This window comes from Malaclemys terrapin, chromosome 9 (genome assembly GCF_027887155.1).
Source record: "Malaclemys terrapin pileata isolate rMalTer1 chromosome 9, rMalTer1.hap1, whole genome shotgun sequence".
Taxonomy (NCBI): Eukaryota; Metazoa; Chordata; order Testudines; family Emydidae; genus Malaclemys; species Malaclemys terrapin.
Window position 1 is genome coordinate 48,977,057 of NC_071513.1, and position 20,815 is coordinate 48,997,871.

The 20,815-nt window shown below is 50.1% G+C and overlaps 1 protein-coding gene across 1 annotated transcript; it reads left to right on the forward strand.

Annotated features, from left to right (window-relative positions):
- Positions 1 to 510: 510 nt before the first annotated feature.
- On the forward strand, positions 511 to 16,341 carry LOC128843720 (allantoinase, mitochondrial-like). Its single transcript, XM_054040780.1, has 12 exons — positions 511 to 681; positions 1,917 to 2,074; positions 5,665 to 5,816; positions 7,049 to 7,163; positions 8,249 to 8,395; positions 9,222 to 9,267; positions 9,646 to 9,739; positions 10,793 to 10,979; positions 13,118 to 13,256; positions 14,088 to 14,260; positions 14,673 to 14,705; positions 15,488 to 16,341. Exons 1-12 carry the CDS (start codon positions 648 to 650, stop codon positions 15,650 to 15,652), a joined length of 1,443 nt encoding a protein of 480 aa, XP_053896755.1. The 5' UTR covers positions 511 to 647; the 3' UTR covers positions 15,653 to 16,341.
- Positions 16,342 to 20,815: the final 4,474 nt, after the last annotated feature.

Below are 20,815 nucleotides of genomic sequence, written 5' to 3' on the forward strand. Positions count from 1 at the left end.
CTGCCTACAGAGTCAGTCAAATATATTGTGGTAGTATGTAGGAACCTCAGCCATAGCCCAGGAGCCCAGTGTGCATGGTGTTGGACAAACACAGAACAGTCCCTGCCCCAGAGAGCTGACAATCTAAGCAAGAACTTGATCTCAGAAAGTTCAGATTCACATAACCCTCTGCAGCCGTCTCCAAAGAATGTACAATGGAAGACTTGGATAAGCAGCAAGGCTGAAGCACTCCTGGAGATGCTCTTCCCAGAACGTGCTCAAGGCTCACTGGCTGGGCTGCGAGAAAGCTGGCACTTGTCCCCTGTTGCACTGTCATCAGTTCAGTGGCTTGCCACAGCACTAAAGTTATGCTAAGAAATGAAACAAAATAAATAAGTTCAAAGGTCAAAGCCATGGAAGTACTTGGCCTGCACTGGGTAAAAGTGGCTGTCTGTTTGCAAAGCTCAGAGCTCATCAAATATTAACTATCCCCTCCCTGCCACATCCCTGCTGAGGGAGTGAGGAAAATCCCCACTGGGGTCATTTGGAAAGTTTCTCCTGCTCCAGAGCTTTACTGAAAAAGGAGCCATTCACAAGTGTGAGACAGGCAAGCGGAATCAACATCGAGGAGGTGCCAGATAGAAAGGCAGAGCACGTGCCAGTTTAGGATGTCTACAAAACACGGAGAAGCCTCCCAAACAGGTGAGTAAGGAACAGATCCAACCTCCAGGTGAAAGAATGCTTAGGACTAGCTAGCAGAAATCCTCCTCCAGTAGGGCTCTGTTTGCAGGATTAAAGGCAGCAATTCCACAGGGTTAAACTGCCTGTGAACATTCTGGTCAGGGAGCTGGGCCTCATCAATCCCTTTGAACATTAGCCAACCCCTGCTGGTCTCTCGTGGTTCCCTGTCCTCGCTCCTGAGCTGAATTGGTAGCCACTTTTAGCTCCTCAAGCTTCCACCCACACCCACTGAGCACTAGGAGGAGAGGTCTCTGTGTCATAGGCCGCTTGAGCTGTTGTCTTGGGTTCCGCATGCAGTTAGCAAGTGGATGAGGGTGAGAACCCTCAGCAGCAGTGCAATGCGATGGGAAGTCTTCAAATACTGTTTTCCTGGGGGCTAGAGGAGGTGGTCTCCATTGGATAAAGGCCTGCACTGACACACACACACACCTGCATATGCACACATCCATGAGAAGAAAAACACTTCTCAAGGAAAGTGAGGGGAAAATCTGCAACTGTAAAGGGGTGGGGCCAAATTCTGCTCCTATTAAAATCAATAGCAAAACTCCCACTGACTTCACTGGTGCAAGACCGAGCTTTAGACATAGGAAGGAATTAACAAACACCACTTAGTCTGGCTGGATGTTTGCGACTATGCTGGGGGTACAGGTGCGCAGAGAGCAGAACTTTAGAAAGGAAGGGTGCTTGGGCTTCACGCACTAGCCTCAGAGCACTGGCTCAGGTCAGTGTCTGCCTGGCTTACTAGGTGACCTTTGGCAAGTCACTCGCTCTCCGTAGCTCCCCATCCATACAACAGCGATAATGCTCTTCCCTCCCCGTCCCCACCTTTGTGCCTTTCTGGTCTATGGAGATGATAAGCTGTGGGGACAGGGACAGTCTCTGACTTTGTATATGTTCCAGGCCTAGCTCCATGAGATCTCCAGCTCAGGTTGGACCTCTGGGCTCTGCTCTAACAATAAAGACCATAAGCACGCAGAGGAGGGAATCGAATTGTGTTTTATCTCATATATAAGCCCCCTCAAAATGGCTTACTTTGGGAGCAGCTCCCTTCTCCCCAGCCTGCCCTCGACAACAATATTCCACTGTCAATTTACTTCTCTTAAATGACAAAGAGTCCGACTGCCTGGTCTTCTCCTTAACTGCACTATGTCCTTGGATTCTAAGTATGCTCCCTTTCTCTTCCCCATCCCACTAAGGGGCGGCCAAAGTGGAAGTGGGCTCAGAGGTCATGGCTGTGAGAAGTAACAGGGTGGTGCTGGATAATACCATCTGCCCGGCTGAAATCATCATCTGCAATGGCAAGATAGCTGACATTCTGCCCAAGAGGAGCTGGGCTTGTGCCAGCGGAGAGAAGGCAAGTATGGGCCAAAGTGCTAGATGAACTGGTATTGAGGAAACAACCATGTATCAAATATTAGAGAGGATACAAAGATAGAAGGAACAGCTATCAGGGTTAGAGTAGTTGCATTTAAAAATCAATGCAAAAAATGAAATCTTAAGGCAGATCCTCAGGTGAATCTGCAGACTCCAAGAGTACAGAGGTATATGTAGATTTACACCACTGAGGGTCTAACCAAGTGGATTATACTGGTGGAAGTGAGATCAGGCCCCTGGAACTTGGCACAAATAATGTAGAGGCAGCCCCTGAAGTACCCATCCTTAGCTGTAGGCAAGATGCTGGGCCATTTTATTAGTTCTATATAGATGGCTAGCCTGTGACCTCCGTGACCTGAGAGTAACTCCACTCATTTGAATGGAATTACTACACAGTTCAACTGGCATCACTGGAAGTAATCAAAATGTTCTTTCTTTACCTCAGTGCTGACCCTTAATGTAGTGAGCCAGGGCTCTCAGAGACCAGAGTAACTGGTCAGCACACATTTCCTTTCACGTTCCCATAAACATTGTTAGTAAATACTCTAGATGTGCCCTGTTATCACAATTTCAGGTGTGTGTAATGGGGGAAAACAGATGTGTCCTTGTTGCCAAGAAGGCTAATGGCATTTGGGGCTGTATAAGTAGGAGCATTAACAGCAGATCGAGGGACATGATCATTCCCCTCTATTTGGCATTGGTGAGGCCTCATCTGGAGTACTGTGTCCAGTTTTGGGCCCCACACTACGAGAAGGATGTGGAAAAATTTAAAAGAGTCCAGCGGAGGGCAACAAATGATTAGGGGGTTGGAGCACATGACTTATGAGGAGAGGCTGAGGAAACTGGGATTATTTAGTCTGCAGACGAGAAGAATGAGGGGGATTTGAGAGCTGCTTTCAACTACTTGAAAGGGGGTTCCAAAGAGTATGGATCTAGACTGTTCTCAGTGGTACCAGATGACAGAACAAGGAGTAATGGTCTCAAGTTGCAGTGTGGGAGGTTTAGGTTGGATATTAGGAAAAACTTTTTCACTAAGAGGGTGGTAAAGCACAGGCATGAGTTACCTAAGGAGGTGGTGGAATCTCCTTCTTTAGAGGTTTTTAAGGTCAGGTTTGGTAAAGCCCTGGCTGGGATGATTTAGTTGGAGATTGGTCCTGCTTTGAGCAGGGGGTTGGACTAGATGACCGCCTGAGGTCCCTTCCAACCCTGATATTCTATGATTCTATGCTTATCAGTGTCTGGATAAGGAGAGAGAAGCCAGAAAACTTGACTGCTTTGGGCTAGATCCCCAGATGGTGTAAGTTAGTGTAACACTGTTTAAGTCAACGGGGTATGCCAGTTTACACCAGCGGAGGATCTGGCCCAGAGTTTGGCCTAAACCAGAATCATGGGTCTGGAAGAGACACAAAAATCACACCCACACACAGCTCTGGTGAAGTTCACAGCATGGGCAAGCCAGCTGGGCCCAGCTCATCAAGATCACCTCTGTTCTGTCAGGTAAGTGCTAGAGTGTGCAGAGGGGAAATCCTCCTCAGAGGGGACAGGGTCCCTCTCCCCCCAGATTTGCTGCTTGAACACTGCTGAAGCTGCCTGCCCTCACTCCGCCCCTCCCCCCCCGCCACACACATACACTATCAGCAGGCACGGGTCACCTCTGGTCCTTCTTAACAGTGTATTTTCAAACAGGCTGAAGCCAAGCCTCCTATTCTGTAGGTATAAATTGAACCTACAGTGTTGCACTTCTTAGATGAACTGAAGGTGCACATCAGAGCACTTGCACCTCTAAAGTAGAGGTGCAAACTTGGCGAGTGCAAATTTCACCCACAATTGGAAGAACACCCTTTTGCAAGTTTGGCCCTTGGTATCAGGGACATGAACATGTGAAGTCAGCCATAAAATTTGTTTGGCATATTTTTAATACCTGATTAAAAGATCTTAGCAGGATCTAGTGCACAGGAGCAAACTGGAGACATGAAAAGAATAGCAAAGTAAATCATTGATTAACTGGGATCATCAGACTGGCATGTCTGAGATTAGGGAGCCGTTTTGACAGTGTGTAGGAATTGTACCTGGGTGCAGATGAACTTTAGAACATTTGCTACCTCACTGGCCTAGTACATCTGTTGGAGGTATTCATGGAAGTCATTGGGAAATCCATATCTTCCCATCATTCTAGAAGTCACTTCCTGATGGTGAAGCCCTGCACGGGACTATTTTTAAAATCCTGATCCAGTCCTGCCCCGTAATACACTCCCACCCACTCCCACATCGTTTCTTGCATTTTTATCCCACTTCCACCCGCAAAAACCTTAGAATCTGCAAAAGAGACAGAGTTTTTTATGCTACTAAAACAACAATTTTACCACTAAAAGAATAAAACAAATCTTGCTTAAACCACGTAAAAATACTTTAACTCGCGTTATATGAGACATCAGATCTCTTTCTATCCCTTGCTTAAATTTAAGTATTAAAACCTTTATTTTAAAAAAGAAAAACTTGCTGTACATTGCTCAAATTCTATATAGGACAAGGTGACGAGAGAGTTAGTGTTTTCCTGCAAACCCCCCCAGACTGGACTTTTTTCCTGACCGCAACAAAGTACATTTTACCCACTCCCACTTATGGCAGCAGTCCTGGGATCCACGGGATCCCATCCAGTCCCACTGCAGGGTTCTAGCCTGCATGCAAGAAACTGGGTGTAGCAGGGACATCACCACTAGAGTACCCCCTTGTGGTAAAGGGTGGCCCTGCAGGCACCCCACATTCGCCTCCTGCGCCTCCCCATGACTTTCCATAGTCCAGAGTATTTAATATAAAAGGTTCCCCTTCTGGAGTCCGATTTATTGCGGCTGTACAGTTTCCAGCAGCCCTCTCCTTTCAGACCACTTCTAGCACTGCCTGAAGTGTGTGTGTATGTGTGTGTTTGTGCATGGGGGGGAGCAGAAATCATAATCTGGGGGCAACTGCTGTGGTAAAACAGTGCTTAAAATGCACCCTCAGTAACCCAGCTCAGTTTGTATTTGCTTTGCCAGGTCTGCACCATGCCCCTGAAGCCCGGCCTCCAGGCCCAAAGCCTTCCCGCTTTGCTAAGGGACTCCACTACCCTCCTACCATAGTTACTTCTGTGCTTCTCCTTGCCCCCCGCAGCAGCTCCACCATGGCAGGCAACAAAGTCTTGCAAGAAACAGAAAGAAACAAAATCATCCTGACAACAGGGCTTCCTTCCAGACAGCTCTGCTGGGGCGCCCGCAGCCTGCCAGCTCACAGCACCCAACCAGCAGCCTCCCCTGCTAGATCTCTCTGGGACTCCTGCAGGAGACTTTAGCTCATCCTCGGCTCCATCCAGACAATCCCTATCTATCCCCAGGCCTGATTGGGTCATATGGCTTACCTCATCTCTCCTCCCCCACCAGGAGAGTGGCTGGGGCTGAACCCATCTCCCCATAAAGGGCCAGCCACCCTGGGACACTGGGCCTTTTCAGTGCTAATTGCAATGTTGATGTGGGCTGAGAGGATTCTAACATGACCTCCCTCCCCCGGGATTGTCCGTGAGTTCCTTTCTCCCCACAGGTGCTGGACGTCGGTGATCTGGTGGTGATGCCCGGGATCATAGACCCTCACGTCCACACATGTGAGCCAGGGCACACAACCTGGGAGGGTTACTCTTCTACAACCAAGGCTGCTGCTGCAGGAGGCGTCACAACCCTGGTGGCGATGCCGCTGTACGGTACCGAAGGCGGGGTGGGAGCAGCATTACTGCACACACCTATGGGTTACCTCCTTGTTGCCATGCACTGGAAGGGGCCCATACAATGATAGCATGACCTTTGTAAAGGGAAGGATGGAGCGGAGAGCGAAGTGGCTCCTCACTGTGCATTGCACTGGGTTTGATGGGTCTTGGAGACCCGCCTGTCCTGCATGTGGATAGTTAGGCCCACGCCATCTCCCACTGAAATCTATGGGCATCTTTCCATCACCTGCAATGGGAGGGTGGATCAGGGCCCCTGCAGAATGTGGCAGACCCTCCGTTGGTATAAAGGATGAACCTAAGCAAATTTACACCAGCTGAGGATCTGGCCCCAGGACTTCAGCCCACTCTTTGCAGGTGTTGAACATGTGCTGTTCAGGTCGTCCTTTCCCTCTGCAATGCTGCTGAGTTATTCTGTCTGTGAAAGGTGTGGGGTGACAAAAGAATGGGAGCTCAATGGGTGCATGCTATTTGCTAAACTCCTGCCAGGTCAGGGAAAGCCCAGCCTTTGCTGGGGGAAAGTTCCTTTGTGGCACGTGCCGCTGGGTGAAGCTATTCTCCGCCACCCCATGCAGCTTGGAACGCAGGACAAATCCCCTACAAACTGCAGCTCAGAGATGCAAGGGAAATAAACTGCATCCAAATCTGCCTGTTCCCAGCAAGCACTGCCACTGCGCCCAGCTCCTGAGTGACAAATGTGGTCCAACAGTGCTCTCTGCTGGCCACACCTAGTACTCTCAGGACAAAAAGAAAAAGGATTTATAAGCAGAAGTTTATTCTGAGAGGAGGGGCAAAGATCTTCATTCTGATGTCCATCCAAAGGCTGAACTAGGGGAAGTAGGGATCCAGGCATGGAGGGTCCCGATAGCAGAAGGATACCATCTACAGGGGATGAGAACATAAAGGGGCTTGCCGCTGGCAGGGGACTAGGAAGTATAATCCATTTGTAGGGGCTGAGGGCTTTGGAGGAAGTGTCTGGTGGGGACGAGTGTTCTAAGGGAGCACCAAACTGTTGGTAGCTCTGGTCCCCATTTTGTCTTAATCATCCTCTGTCTATGGGAGCTAGCTGCGCCCCTGTCTACCCTGCACTCTCCTCATCCCGCATTCCTTGTGCACTCTTTCTCTACATCTCTGTAGCATTCTCCCTTCCAGTCAAGAAAGGGGTCTGGGCCTCACTAAGGTGCTGTCTCTCTCTATGCCCTCCAGGAGCTGTCTTCCCCCAACCACAACTCTGGCAAACTTTGATGACAAGATGCAGTCTGCCGAAGGGCAGTGCTATGTGGATGTAGCCTTCTGGGGTGGAGTCATCCCTGGAAACCAGGTCAGTGGCTGTTATTCAGCAAATGAAACAGCATGAAATACCAGCTGGAATGGGGCAAGAGCAGATACCCAGGACTCATCTCTTCTCTGGGGAGTTTCAGTGCAGGGAGCCAACGGGCTTAGTGCTTCTGGAAACCTGGCTGCAAGTCACTAAAAAAATGCTGCACAATCAGTGCAGACTGCGAAATAAAGCAGAGGAAACTGATCAGTCCAACAAAGTTGTGATGAATGGGTCAGTCAATAATGCTGAACATGCCTCCCACTCAGCTGATCTGCCTAACCACACTGGGCTCTCTTGGGGAACGGACACAGAACAATGTCCCAGGGATGCTGCTAACAAATCTGCAGCCACTGGCAAGGCTCCCATTGACTTCAATGGGGCCAGGGTTTGGCTCCTGTGAGGCTGATGAGAGAATCCCAGTCCCTGCTGTTGTTAGAAGGGGCGTCTGGGCTGGGTCAGCTTGCAGGTATTGGGAGGTTTGTGTTGGTCCAATCTATTAGCAATGGGGCAGTAAATATCATAATAATCATAGAATCCCATTGTCCTAGCACGGGGTCAGAGATTAGTGGGCATTGGCTGAGCAAAGTTGTTGGGTAATCACTAGCACAAATACAGCTTTGATCTGTTGAAATGAAGGATTTGCCTACTAAGGGGCATCTTGACCTTCAAAGTCTATTGGAATTTGACCTTCTCTGGAGGTAAATGTTGAAGAAACTGATGGCCCTATCCATTGTGGAGCAGAGCTGTCCCATATGCATGCTGAGTTATTGGCTAGGACGATGCCTCGTGGGGCATATGGACAGTAGTTTAGATGCTCGTTCTTTGGCAGATTTTGCTTAAATGTGGCTCTCATAGTTGGAGCCATCCAGAAGGGCTGGCTGAACCAGGTGCCTGATAACCTGCAAACGTAGAACATAACATCTATCTCAGTCACTGCCCTACTTTTATCATCTCAGATGGCCAGGCTATCATTCTGCAGCAAATGCTAGGGTTGGAATGCACACCCTGCAAAGGCTGCATTAGGCAGAAGCGGTGCATAGTGGGATGTCCAGGCCTGAGTGCATCACTTCTGTTGCCTGCTTTAGGATGAGCTCCTGTCCATGCTGCAGGCTGGAGTCCCAGGCTTTAAGTGCTCCCTGATTGCAAGTGGAGTAGAGGAATTCCCTCATGTCAGCCTCCAAGATCTGCACATGGCAATGAATGAGCTGCAAGGCACAGACTGTGTCCTCTTGGTAAGTGTCACTGCTTATGCTCAGCTACCCTGGTCCCATGATGTTCAGGTCCCTGCTTTCTCTCTTCAGATTCAAAACCCCAGTGCTACTGTACCCCACACACCTCCTGGGCGTGGTGTTCTGTCCCATTGAGTGGCACTGAGACCACTTAGAGAGAGATTAATGAGTTTGCTCTACAGCCTTAACTAACAGCCATATGCCTTTTAGCTCATGCAGTAGAGGCGCATGCATTTAGCTCCAGAGGTCCCAGGTTTGATCCCGCCCGCCAATGACCGGGGTATGTCCGTGTTACACTACCAAATCAGAACAGCAGCATCTCCCACGCACTTGGCGTAAGTGTAACTAACTGCACCAAGGGCAGGGCAGGGGAGGACCCACATGGTTCAGTGGGCAGCATTCCTGCCCTGGAGACTGAAAGCAGATACTGGTTTCCAGCTTCCTCCTTCAAATATTACCTTCAAAGACAACCATCCCCATGACAAGCCTCTCCCCCTGGAGTGTGATCCCAGAGCACATGGAAACCTGGGGGACAAGCATCCCAGAAAAGCCATTGATAGATTAGACAGAGCCAACCTTTCCTGGCACTCCAGAAAGGGAGGAAGTTGCCATCATTTGTGTGTTATCTCAACCCCCCAGGACAGGCGGTTTCAATCCCCAGGAGACAGCAGGGCTCTTCTAATGTATGGCTCAGAGTGTGACCCACCAGGCCCTTCTGTTTCCTTCCACAAATGGGAAAGGAGGGTAATGAGAGGAGTAGCCTTGGAAAGGGCTTACCTCCCCAACCTGTTAGCATTAACCCTTCCCTCCATTTGGATTCGCTTTCCAGTTCCACGCAGAGCAAGAGCTGGGCCAGTGGAAGCCGGCACTAGAGGGTACGTGGTGACGACTCTGGGATGGAAACATACGGCAAGCACATCTCTCTATGTACACAGCCTGCAGGAGGCATATGGGCCTGACTCTCACTTCCATTCAGGCCCCTTTACGCTGCCAGGGCAGGGCACACACAGACACTCCATGACACCGATGAATGTTGCAAGCAAAAGCCTACTGACGGGGGTCACGGAATAAAATTCCCCTAGCCGTAACCCTTTCTGGGCAGTTAGCCACTCCCTACACATCCGGGGCCAGGTCCTCCGCTTGTGTAAATAGCCCACGGAGTCCAGGAGCACATCACTATGTCCCTTAGGCACAAACCTCCTGCACCTCGAGATGCAAACCTGACTCTATATCCTTCTCCGGTGTCTATGCAGACCCCACAGAGTACAGGGCACTCCTGGACTCCCGCCCCGATGCAATGGAAGTGGAGGCCGTCCAGACCATCGCTAATCTCTGCCTCCAGTACAAGTAAGGAACCATTCTCTTTGGAGTTGGGAAGCAGGGAGGAGAAACATGAGTGCTTTAATGGCAGTGACCTTTGACCTCTAGAAAGTTGCTCTCTGCAGGCCCCCCCCATCCGGCTCTCTGCTTTCATTGCACAAAAGGGTGTGTGGCCCCTATCCATGCCAAGAGAGCTGTGGCAATGTAAACTGAGGGCAACCCATCACTGGGCAGAAAGGCACACACACACACGGGCTTCCCCTCCAGCAGGGAAGCCAGTGACCCCCTTCCCTCGCCCATCTCATAGGTGCGGTGAGTTGGCGTAAGTGCGTGTCCTTTCCTCTCGGGCACCCCCTCCTGCCCAGATGCAGCCTTGCCTGGGATATTGTCTCTCATACCCCTCTGGTGGCCACTTCCTGTGCTGTGGGGGCCACGCCCAGCTGCTCTCTTCTCCAGACTGCCTTGCTGGGTCTCCTGTGGCTTGGCTCTCTGGCCAAGTCACACGCTGGTTCAGTCCCCTTCCAGGTACCAAAAGGCCCAACTAATAGTCCTCCTGCCCTTCTCAGGTGCCACTAAAGGCCTCTGCTTCTTGGCCTCTTCTCTTGGCCCTGCAGAGCTTCTCCCGCAGGGTTCTCCTGCCTCCCTTCCCCAGGGATCTCCCTGTTGCAGAGCTTCTCTTTTAACTCAAACGCCTCCTGGGCATCTCCTCTATTCCCTCAGCCTCACACACCCTAGCTTGGGGCTCCCTTCTGCTCCTTGTGCGGCTCACATGCTGGCTTCTGCAGGCTCTTCCCAGAGGGGACCCTCCTCCTTAGCTCTGGTGCTTCACCACCACAGTTGGGGTCAGTCTCTCTTTAAGCCCCAGGAGACCGAGCTGGAGTCACTAATTATCGCTTATGTTGCCAGCTCATCAGTGAGACTGAGGACAGTGGCTAAGTCATGGGCAAGGCCTTCCCCCTAACCCACAGGTGGTGACACTTCAGCTCTGCTCTCAACCATCACGAGATGAGGAGTGAAGTCACTGGCCTGAGGAGAGCTGCCCAGCCAGCAGGATAACTGTCTCACGCTCTCTCCTAATAGGGTGCCCTGCCACATCCTCCATCTCTCCTCTGCTCAAGCCCTGCCCATCATCAGAGAAGCTCGCCAGAAAGGGGCACCACTCACTGTAGAGACTGCCCACCACTACCTCACCCTGACGTCTGAACGCATTCCACCTGGGGGCACCTACTACAAGTGCTGTCCTCCTATCAGGGCCAAAACCAATCAGGTAATGAGACCTAGAGGGGCTCCAGAGGGGAATCTCAGCCCAAGACATCAGATGCCATGAGCATAACCAGGGCTGGGGGAAGGGGGCACCAGCAAAGGAGGGAAACAAGGCCACCATCTAAGAAGATACATTTCAGGAGCAGCAGAAGTCAGACTGGGCCAGCTCTTCAGTCTCTGTGGATCCCATCCTCTTGCCCCTCACTCCCATTCTGCAGAATCCAGGCAACTCTGTCACTCATGTCTCCTCTGCTTCAGCCACCTGGTGGTGAATCCCTGAGTGTGGCCTTGATCAAGCATGGTCCACTCTTGGGATGGGCTGTTGTGGGACACAGCGAGGTTCGGGAAGGAGGTGGCTACAGGGCCAAGGCTCTAGGTGACCAAGGCCCAGACAAGGGGTTTAGCCGCAGGAACAGAAAGGAATGGATGGGATTTGGACATGTTATGGAGGGAGAGTGGCAGGGGCTAGGGATGGTCTGAACAGAGATGATTGCTCTCGGGCTGAACAGAGGGTGCCTGGTTAAGGACAGGAAGGTAGGGCTGAGGGTCACCAGCACAAAAGTCTCCTAGCTAAACCATGTGATTGGTGCTGAAGTTACGTGGGGTGGAGCGAGCCAAGGACATTGACAGAGGGAGGAGGGGAGGTACTGCCAAAGGAAGTACCAAAGGAGCCTCAGATAAGCAGTAGGAGAAGCAGGAAAGTGCAGGCTCTGCAGCCTCAAGAATGGAGTGCTTCCAGGAAGATGAAGTGCTCCATGGTGCCAAAGGCAGTGTTCCCTAATGGCTAGAGCACTGGCTTGGGATTCAGAAGACCTGGGTTCTACTCCCAGTCAGCCTCTAGGTGACTGGGAGCATGTTGCGTCCCCTCCCTGTGCTTTGGTTTCCCTCTCTGTGCGATGGATGTAATGATGTCCCCTCCTTTGTCAAGCGCTTGGAGACTAACTGGTGACAAGTGTTGGCTAAGAGGCAGGTGTTACGATTATTGTCAGTTAAAAGGACACAAATGAAGAGGCCATGAGCTCTGCACTGGTGTCAGCTCTCCTGAGTTTCAAGATATCTGGTGTGTTTTGTAAAGCCCAGCTCGGGAAGTCACAGTCTCACAGGAGAACAGGGGCTGTGGGTTGTGTTAGTTCAGTTTCTAGCCCCCGAGATTGTAGAGAAAAGTTTGAAAATGTGAAGCGAGTGCACCCGATGGGCTCAGAGACCAGGGACAAGCCAGCAGGTCCCTGAATGGATTGGGGCTTGGCCGCATTGGATTTGGCTACAGAAAGGTAGCTGATGACCTTGGCAAGGGTGGCTGCTGTGGAATCAAGAGAGCAGAAGCCAGGCTGCCGAGGCCCCAGGAGAAAGGCAGGGCTGGGCAGTTACCTGTCTGGCTACAGCAAGGTCCAGGTACTGTATAAACCAGCCTGGGTTGTGGGTATCCAGGACAGGAGGCTATTAAAGCTGTGATAACAAAGGCCTCTCTTCAGTCAGTGAGGGATCTTTCCTAGCTTCCGTCTCCCCACTGCTCAGTTCACAGCAGCCCCCTGGAAGATGATGGAGCCCATCTCAGCAAGCAGAATGTCCCATTTGATGTTGTCAGGTGGAACCACTTCTCTGTCTTATGAAAGGCATCAGATGAAGCTTGTCAGGCCAGGAACATTCCAGCCCTCCAGGACTGGGCATGAAGGGCAAGGGGGTGTGAAGAGCGCATGTGGCTCGCTGCTCCTTCCTGTGGTTCTGGCAGGGTCTGGTGTGCCATCAGCTAGGGGGAAGTTGGGTTTGGACAGTTGCAATTAATTGCTGTAGGATGAGATGTACTGATAAAGCTATGGGGCTGTGTGCTATTCAGTCACTAGCTGTCTTGTACACTGGACACGGGTCCAGGCAGGGAAACAAAGCTGGAACAGGAGCTGTGTAGAAACCTCCTTGTTTGTGTTTATATCTAGTAGTTTAATTTAATCAGTGTCTTCTATATAAAATGGACTGAGAGTCCATATATCATGACAGGATGACTCAGGTTAATTTAAGACTTTCTGCGTATAATAATGGTCCTGTGAGACTAGCTGGCAGAGCAAATACCCTCTTCTGTACAGGAAAGAGTCCTCCACCCATCCCAGCCTGTTATGAGGTTAACCTCTCCCTTTCTCATGCCTCCAGGAGCAGCTGTGGAGTGCTCTGCAAGAGGGGCTGATCGATATGGTGGTGTCAGCCCATAACCCCGGCTCACCAGACCTCAAAATCTTGGATGATGGAGACTTTTTCAAGGCCCGGGGAGGCATTGCCTCACTGCAGTTTGGTAAGAGGGGTGGGTCAGAACAGCCTGGCTGTATTGAGTCTGCCAGATATGGTGTACAGTAGGGCTTAAATTCAGCCAGAGCCCTCCAGAGCAGAGCTCCAGTAAATGTTTTCAAAACCTTAGGAGCCCTGGTGCCTCCCCACATAGGACCGAAGCTGTGAGCCCCAGTGCCTACTCCCCCCCCCCTAAAGCCCCAAGTCACCCGGCCTTGCAGTTGAAGCCCCGAGCCCTCAAGGCGGGAAATAGTCTCTGAGAACTGCGAAATAGTCTCTGAGAACTTAAGCCCTAGTGTACACTCATGGCAACTCAGTGCTTGGTCATCTTCCGAGGGGATGGGGGCTGCTTCAGACTCCAGTTCTGACCCCCCCCCCCCCCCGGTGGTTTCATTAGCTGTATTCTGCCTTATCTACTGCCCAAACCTCAAGATGACTAGCCCAGTCCTTCTGCATTATTCTATTCATGTTCTCCTACCATGTTTGTCACCCTGGTATCTGAGCACTTTCCAGTAGTGCATTAAGCGATAGGCCTAGCATCTGCCACATGTGGACCATTCATTTGTCCAAGTCCCAGGGGAAATAATGCATGTGGCTGTTTTGTTGTTTAATGTTCAGTTCTGGGTACTGCATTGTCAGTTTTTATCAGCAAAGGCCAGGTGGAAGGAGTGCATCTTGCACTTGAAGGGGACAGCGATGAGAGTTGTGGGCATGCGTTCCACACAGCCTCTGTTGGCTAAGGCATGTGGAGGAAGGCTGCAGTGGCTGTCCAAGCTCTGGCTAGCTCTAGCCTTGATCCCCCTACACATGTCCTGATTGCTGTTGGAACCACACGCAGGGCTTCCTCTGTTCTGGACCTCAGCAAAATCCAAGGGATTCTCCCTTCATGACATGGTGCAACTGATGTGCAAAAATCCTGCCAGCCTGAGCCGACTGGATGACCACAAGGGGACGCTGTGCACAGGGATGGATGCTGACTTGGTGATCTGGGATCCAGACAAGGAGTTTGAGGTAATGATGGAAAAGGCGTGTGGCACAGAGTTGGAAATGCCCAACATTGGGTGTGTGCAGTATAATAATTAATAGGGAAATAGGATGAGTCTTTGGCTTGAGATGATCCAAGATGTAGGCTGAGATATACAATAGTATATACGTAATGAATGGAAGGGCAGTCTTGATAGACTGAGATCGGACACTTGTAGAATAAAATTTCGCCTAACTTTTGGTTGCCACTTTTGTTCATCTCCTGTGACCTGTTACCCTGAAAAAGAACATGAGCCTCTGTTTATTTCCCTACTTGAGGAGGTCCAGGATGATGCTGGTTAAAAGAGTCCCATTCCTAGGTGGTGACAGGGAGCAGGCCATGTTTGAAGACATTCTCAATTCAGCAGCCATAAAATTCATTGTTGTTGTTTTTTTTTAGGTGAAGAAAAACATGATTCAACATAAAAACCAGGTACAAGAACAGTTCATACTCTCTATATTCACACAGTACATCCTCTTTCTACCACCCCCCTCGGGAAAGTAGTAAGACTTTAAACTAACCCCCTTTTATTGTTGGTAACTTGCACCCTCACCTACTGTCAGGGCCGGCTCTAACTTTTTTGCTGCCCCAAGCACCGCCGGAGCCCACCCCTGCCGAGCACTGCCGGAACCACCCCCCTGAGCGCCGAGCCCCGCGCTGCTGGAGCCCGCCCCCGTCCCCCGCCGAGCGCCGCCGGAACCCCCCCAGCACCACGCCCGTGCCGCCCCCCCGCCGAGCGCCGCCAGAGCGCCCCCCCCCGCGGAATGCCATGCCGCGCTCCCCCGCCGCCCCTTACCAGGTGCCATCCCAAGCATGTGCTTGGGTGCCTGGTGCCTGGAGCCGGCCCTGCCTACTGTAGAACACACGCCTTTGGCTTCTAGGTGTAAGGAAATCTTACAGAAGTACAAATGATGTCTCAGACCCTGAAGGGATTCTAATTGCCATCTCTGTTTAGTCATGGAGTTCCTTACACTGCCCAACAATGCACCTGAAAGGACACTGTCTTGTAGTGAGAGGATATTCAACCGCCTTGTTGACTGTATCATTGGTTTCCTCTTGCAGAGGAAGACCCATAGCAATGGCTTACAGGAATGAGCATGGGGCTTGGGTGTTATGTCAATATCTGGCAACCTGTGGCTTGTAAATGGAAACTTGTGGTAAAACATTCCAGTGAAGAGCTTGCATTGCAATAGCTGGTGTGTTTTCTCTCCTAGCTGACCCCATACCTTGGCTTCCAGCTCCGTGGAGAGGTTCTTGCCACTCTCGTGCATGGCAGGTTGGTTTATCTGAAAGGAAAGTTCTCACCCAAGCCGGAAGGAGTCCTGCTTGTAACTCAGAGAAAGATGTCCACAAGAGTTTCCTCCTCGCCCTACTACTGACTAAGAATGGAGGAGAGAACGTGACCATGAGACAAACCAAATTATTGAGAGCCCCATGTGGACCAGGAAAGAGAAGAGAAGAATGTGGGGTGGGGGGAGGGGAAACAGTCATGGAAGCAGAGGGCATGGCCCATTCCCTAGTTCACTTCCATAAACCCATGGTTGCAGGAAAAAGGGTTTGTGGGTGGCTGTAGAGACACTGCCTGATCTTTCACTCAGCTGCTGGAGGAGGTCTCCAAGAGGAGGAGAGAAGTGAGACCAAAGGCGGTGAATGGAGAGCAAAAAATTCCTCTCCTCTCATTGCCTAGCACTGATCCCCACACATCCAATTTACAACCCTAATGGGCAATCATTTTGAGGGGAGTTTCAAAGGAGCCTAAGGGGCTTAGGCACCCAGCTCCCCTTCCCTTTCAATTGGCTTTGGGTGCCTAATTCCCACAGGCTCCTGTGCAAATCCCAGCCTTGATGTTGCAATGACCTATGATGGCAATGGACTGGACTATGCTGTGTATGTTAGAGTGACAATCTTTCCCCTTTTGTGCAATGGAGAGCTTTGCAGGACCACTGGAGTCCACCCCAAAGGCAGAACTGTAAGCCAGCAAACCAGATCCTGAGGCAATGCTTCTGCCCGAGCTATGGAACATTGGAATTGTATACGAAAGCTTTTATTAAAGCAGCATGCCAACCTGTGGGTGTGTGAAGAGGAGTATTCAGTAGGTGTTGGAATGCTTAGCTTTGGGCCAGAGCCAACAGCTGTGCCAATAGAATGTAATTAGTCCCTTTAGTCGTATACAGCGAAATCTAACTCTGCTGGGTGTTGCTAGAGGGCAATGGCAGAAGGAGATCCAATGGCTGGAAGCTGAACTCAGCAAAGTTCATAGAGGAAATAAAGAGAAAAATGCTTATACAGGAGTTTAGTTGACCCAGAAACAGATTCCCAAGGGCTGGGGGAGTAACCCAAATCCAGTCAAGCTCTAAAAGACACCATTCTAAACAAGACAGCCCTTAGTTCCTCCTCAAGCTCCGGGACTTGATGCAGGAACCCCTGGGGGGGAAGTTCTACAGCCCTCAGGCTATGCAGGAGGTCAGGCTAGCTAATCACTGGCCTCCCTTCTGGCCTCAGCAGCTCTGAACAGTCCACGGGTTTGTTTGACTAATATGAAGTGTGATTAGCCTTGACTTGCTTTAGGCCTCTGCCGTACTAGTGCCTGGGATGCAGGGGGCTGGCCTGCGGGCCTTCTCCATCAGAGGTGCAGCTGTTGGTCGAGGTTATGGGGGCGGGGCTGGCTCTCCAGGGAGAGCTGGCACGTTGCACATGGGAGAGTTGATCTGTGAATTGCTCCCCCTCTTTGTACGGTCCAACCACACTCTTTCCCTTCACGTTCAGGATGGGGAAAGCATGAACAGAGATCTTTGAAATAGCACTGCCAATTGTATGATCTTATTCATCCCTATTTTCCTATGTTGACCCCAAGCCCCCTGCAGACAGTGAAGAGCCTCCTACTGACCTTAGAGGACATTGGAACAGGGGCGTGCTGCTGCTCTCAGGAAATAGAGCTGGCTGGAAATTTTTTTTTTTCATGTGGACATTTTCACCTTTTCATCACAACACTTCCCCCCCACCCACCCCTGGGGGTTCAGGTTTTTCATAGGAAGCAGACTTTTTCCATGCACATTTTTGTTTAATCAAAAACTCAATTTTCTACCAAACGCACAGTTCCCCTGGAAAAATTCCCACCGTACCTCCTGAGTACATAAAGCCCCTTGCACAACTGTCCCATCAGAGTGTGACCATTGCATGGTCTGTGCTGCTGGATGTCATCAGCAACTTACACAAGATCTTCCCAAACACAGCCTAGCCCAATGCAGTCTGCTCAGCCTTCACCCTCTTTTTAAAAAACATCAGGAGCAGAGTAAACTGACTCTGGTGCTGTCATAAGAGGGAAGCAAACACTGGTAAAACATCAGCCAGTCTCTCAGCAAGTTATCTTAACCTTATGACTCGGGGCTGGAGGGGGGCGGTGTGTGCATCTGCATGAGAGAGAGATCTATGCTTGTTACTTATGTGTATGAATCATTTGAGTTAGGCAATAATTTCTCTTGCAGAAAAGCCATGCAGAGGAGGGGAACAGTAGGGGGACTCCATGTAACTTCCCTGGCAGAGTCCACCCCTGCCCCACTCACTCTTTTCAAGGGTTTTCTGGCCTGGGGAGGGGTGTCAGCCCTGAAAACCTATTAGCTCCCAAAGCTCAGCTGGCTGCTCTCCCTGGAATCCCTCTAAGGACATCCAGGGGCTTTGGATCAGCAACTCGATAGTGGTGCCCTAGCTGAGAAGGGGCCCGGTTACTCAGTGAATTTAACCTGAGGCTGCAGTAAATTAAGTGTTGCCCAGGGAATCATGTTAAAAACAGACACTTGAGCATACAAAGGCACAGAGAGCAAACCCAACAACGTGGGCTCCCCACATGCACAGCCTGCCGCCATAGGGGCACCTAGGGGAACTCCCCCAGAAGAATTCAGAGACAAGAGGACATGCAGATCTCTAGGAACAGCCCCAAACCCCCACATGTGCTCTGTGAAGGAGAGGGATGGACACAGTAAGACACGCCAACCTTGCCTGCTCATTCCTGCGCACATCTGAATGCAGAAAAGAACACCAGGCAGGCATCGCTGGTGCTCACACTGCCCACACTAGATGGGATAGGCTGGAGCAAGAGGGTTGATCGCTGGCAAAACCTCATGCATCCTCATGTGTTGGTTTTATAAATGAAACACCTTGTCCTGCTTTGGATTCACCGAGTATAGGGAGAAGTGCAAGGCTCCACATCCAGTGAGGCAGAGATTGGTTCTAAGGAAGGTTCTTGGGCTCCCAAGAAGCAGCAGACCATAGGACTCTTGCAGACGTAGGACAGCGTTAAACCTTCTGCTCACAAACAGGGAAGAATTGGTAGGGGAAGTAGAAGTGGGTGGCAACCTCCACAGCAGTGACCATGAGATGATCGAGTTCAGGATCCTGACAAAAGGAAGAAAGGAGAGTAGCAAAATACGGATCCTGGACTTCAGAAAAGCAGACTTTGACTCCCTCAGGGAACTGAAGGGCAGGATCCCCTGGGAGGCTAATATGAGGGGGCAAGGAGTCCAGGACAGCTGGCTGTATTTTAAAGAAGCCTTATTGAGGGTGCAGGAACAAGCCATCCCGATGTGCAGAAAGAATAGCAAATATGGCAGGTGACCAGTTTGGCTTAGCAGAGAAATTTTCGATGAGCTTAAACACAAAAAGGAAGCTTACAAGAAGTGGAAACTTCATCAGATGACTAGGGAGGAGTATAAAAATATTGCTTGAGCATGCAGGGGTATAAACAGTAAGGACAAAGCACAACTGGAATTGCAGCTAGCAAGGGATGTGAAGGGTAACAAGAAGGGTTTCTACAGGTATGTTAGCAACAAGGTCAGGGAAAGCGTGGGACCCTTACTGAATGGGGGAAGCAACCTAGTGACAGATGATGTGGAAAAAGCTGAAGTACTCAATGCTTTTTTTGTCTCAGTCTTCACAGACAAGGTCAGCCCCCAGGCTGCTGCACTGGGTAACACAGTATGGGGAGGAGGTGAACAGCCCTCAGTGGTGAAAGAACAGGTTAAAGATATTTAGAAAAGCTGGATGTGCACAAGTCCATGGGTCCAGATCTAATGCATCTGAGGGAGTTACCTGATGTGATTGCAGAGCTATTGGCTATTATCTTTGAAAATTCATGGCGATAGCGGTAGGTGATGATTGTAAAAAGGCAAATATAGTGCCCATCTTTTAAAAAGTGAAGGAGGAGAACCCAGGGAACTACAGACCGGTTGGCCTCATCTCAGTCACTGGAAAGGAGCAGGTCCCCAAAGAATCCATTTTGAAGCACTTGTAGGAGAGGAAGGTGATCAGGAACAGTCAACATGGATTCACCAAGGGCAAGTCATACCTGACCAACCCGATTGCCTTCTATGATGAGATAACTGGCTCTGTGGATGTGGGGAAAGCGGTGGATGTGATATATCTTGACTTTAGCAAAGCTTTTGATACAGTCTCCCACAGTATTCTTGCCAGCAAGGTAATAAAAGTATGGATTGGATGAATGGACTATAAAGTGGATAGAAAGCTGGCTAGATCATCGGGCTCAATGGGTAATGATCAACAGCTTGATGTCTAGTTGGCAGCTGGTATCCAGCAGAGTGCCCCAGAGGTTCCAAAGAGGATGGAGCTAGGTTGTTCTCAGTGGCGGCAGATGACAGAACAAGGAGCAATGGTGTCAAGTTGCAGTGGGGGAGGTCTAGGTTGGATATTAGGAAAAACTACTTCACTAGGTGGGTGGTGAAGCACTGGAATGGGTTACCTAGGGAAGTGGTGGAATCTCCATCTTTAGAAGTTTTTAAGGCCCATCTTGACAAAGCCCTGGCTGGGATGATTTAGCTGGGATTGATCCTGCTTTGAGCAGAGGGTTGGACTAGATGAGTTGGCAGTTTTTCAAAGGGACACTATTAAGGGCCCAAAAGCAAGCTATTCCGCAGGTTAGGAAAGATAGAAAATGTGGCAAAAGACCACCTTGGCTTAACCACGAGATCTTGCATGATCTAAAAAATAAAAAGGAGTCATAAAAAATGGAAACTAGGACAGATTACAAAGGATGAATATAGGCAAACAACACAGGAATGCAGGGGCAAGATTAGAAAGGCAAAGGCACAAAATGAGCTCAAACTAGCTACGGGAATAAAGGGAAACAAGAAGACTTTATCAATACATTAGAAGCAAGAGAAAGACCAAAGACAGGGTAGGCCCACTGCTTAGTGAAGAGGGAGAAACAGTAACAGGAAACTTGGAAATGGCAGAGATGCTTAATGACTTCTTTGTTTCGGTCTTCACCGAGAAGTCTGAAGGAATGCCTAACATAGTGAATGCTAATGGGAAGGGGGTAGGTTTAGCAGATAAAATAAAAAAAGAACAAGTTAAAAATCACTTAGAAAAGTTAGATGCCTGCAAGTCACCAGGGCCTGATGAAATGCATCCTAGAATACTCAAGGAGCTAATAGAGGAGGTATCTGAGCCTCTAGCTATTATCTTTGGAAAATCATGGGAGACAGGAGAGATTCCAGAAGACTGGAAAAGGGCAAATATAGTGCCCATCT